Genomic DNA, 2159 nt, shown 5'->3' on the forward strand with positions numbered 1-2159 from the left:
ATACATTCCACTCTCTCTCTTGTTCCTTTTCACAGGAAGGTAAATAACAAAGAGAAAGGAGTGAGAGAATAACAGAGGAAGGATGGGAGAATAAGAGAATGTTGAAGAAAGAAAGTGTCTGACTTGGACACAGCCAGCGAGAAGCAAAAAAAAAGAAAACAAGCGAGAGATATCAAGGAAAAGAAAGAAAATCAATCTTCCATATCTAGCGTAATGGCAGGAATGTTTTCCCAGCAGCTTCCATGGAGAGAGGGACCACCTATAATAGTAATTATGACACTCTACCCCACTCTTACTTCATATAAATCTAGAATACGTAAGAATGCAGAAATTCTAATATACTTGTGAGATAGGATTAAAATAAACTGCATAAAATAAAATAGGGTGGAAGAGACTAAGAGAAACAAAGGAAAAATGAAGGAATCAAACAAAACATAGCAGTCAGTACTGTAAATGCAAGTGATTGATTCGGAAAACCTCATACCAGTATCCTTCAAGTGCTCCATAGATACGTCCAGCCAGCACCATTCCTCCCTCTGTTATGTGCCAGATATGCAATGAAACTTCCTTATTGCAACCACGCAGAACCTGCAAATGACATAACATCATAATTAAAAATATCCTTGCGAGACAGAATAGTCTCCATTTCCTAGAAAGACAAGAGACCTGGCAAAATAAGTGGTTCATGTGCTTGGGTTGTACAAAATTCTACTGCTGTGGGCAATGAATGTCATTTTCCTTGTTGTCTTTGTAGGCCTTGGGTCTTACACAGCAGTGCAGTATATAACAGTACTTCTTTTTTTGCTGAGCCAAAGCTTTATTTTCTTTTATGAGTGATTTTAAGTTTAAATGTATAGTGGTTTCATAGAGAGCCGAGAAAGCAACTGCAACTTCATCAAGAAGAATAATGCTACTACTGTTGATAATGATAGTTCACTTTAGGTATACTTGGTTATCATTTGATATTTAAAAATCAAATGATCATTTTCTCATGATCATTAGTATCGTATCATCAACACTACATATCAGGTTTTTGTACATCTGAGATCACCTTACAGTCCAAAAGTTTGGAGAATACATCCATGACATCTTACAAAACGGGAATTTTTCCTTGTGATGATATTTGTGCTCTGTCCAAATTCTCTTGAAACTGTCTGTGTTCTGTGATGGATGAATGAAATGTCATGATAAGCATAAAAACAAACCCCGATGACTCGATTAAAGTGTCGTGTTCTATAAACCTTTGGCACTCAGTAAAGACCAACTTAACAGCCACCGCATTCATTCCGTTAAATATAGCTTAACCATTATCCCTTAATTTGATGATAAATTGTGCGGAGATTTGCTGGAAAATGTACCAACAGCACAATGGCTTTAAGAATCACCTAAGTTTCTCTAGATGCCATGGACCCTTACCGAAACACTTGCCCAAATGTAAAATAAATAAATACCGTTTTCCCAGAGGGTTACCCTAGTATAATTCAAGCGCTCGGTCAGGCAGACACCGCCTTCGTCAGTAGGTTAAATCCATTACTAGTAATTTACCAATTAATAAAATCACATCACATTTGTGACTTATACAGATAATGTGATATCATAATGCATAATCTTGCCCTTGACCCTTTCACGATGTTCTTCCAGACAGCTTTCCTCAGGCATCTCACAAAACTAGCAAAGCCTCTTTCAAATGAGTGTTAAGTGCAGTGCAGGGGCTATTGCAATCTACCTTTGTCAGTACCGTTATCACTGGCTACAAAAAACGGAATTGCCGATTTAACCCTACCTCTCACAACAAAAATACGCCGCACACACATCCTCATTCATGGAAATCAAGAAAAAAATATCGAGGATTTCGAGATCAGCTGTTCAAACGCTCGCCATTTTCCCTCCCTGAATATAAACAAGATGTGACGTCACTCTACGTCACTACCGTGTATGACGTCACAGTTCAAATTATTATTCTTTTCGGTGTTTTTGGCTTTTTCGCTTTAGTTTGTGATGTCACCAACTTTGTTATGCCTTTGGTTTTTATTTGTTGTATTCTTAGCTTGATAGTAATAGCGTCTCACGTTTATTCTGATTTTTATATATCTATTATTTTTTGTAGTACATTAACGCAGTCGTACGTACGTTCATAAAATCTATATATACTAATTTAA

General features: G+C 36.9%; 1 protein-coding gene across 1 annotated transcript in view; it reads right to left on the reverse strand.

The window, feature by feature from the left end:
- LOC119586608 (DNA polymerase theta-like) overlaps positions 1 to 1887 on the reverse strand; it is a gene marked incomplete at its 3' end in the record, with an annotated part of 48768 nt that extends 46881 nt beyond the window's left edge. The window contains 2 exon segments of the mRNA XM_037935358.1: positions 485 to 588; positions 1784 to 1887. Coding sequence (XP_037791286.1) covers positions 485 to 506 — 22 coding nt within the window.
- Positions 1888 to 2159: the final 272 nt, after the last annotated feature.

This window comes from Penaeus monodon, chromosome 21 (assembly GCF_015228065.2).
Source record: "Penaeus monodon isolate SGIC_2016 chromosome 21, NSTDA_Pmon_1, whole genome shotgun sequence".
Taxonomy (NCBI): domain Eukaryota; kingdom Metazoa; phylum Arthropoda; class Malacostraca; order Decapoda; family Penaeidae; genus Penaeus; species Penaeus monodon.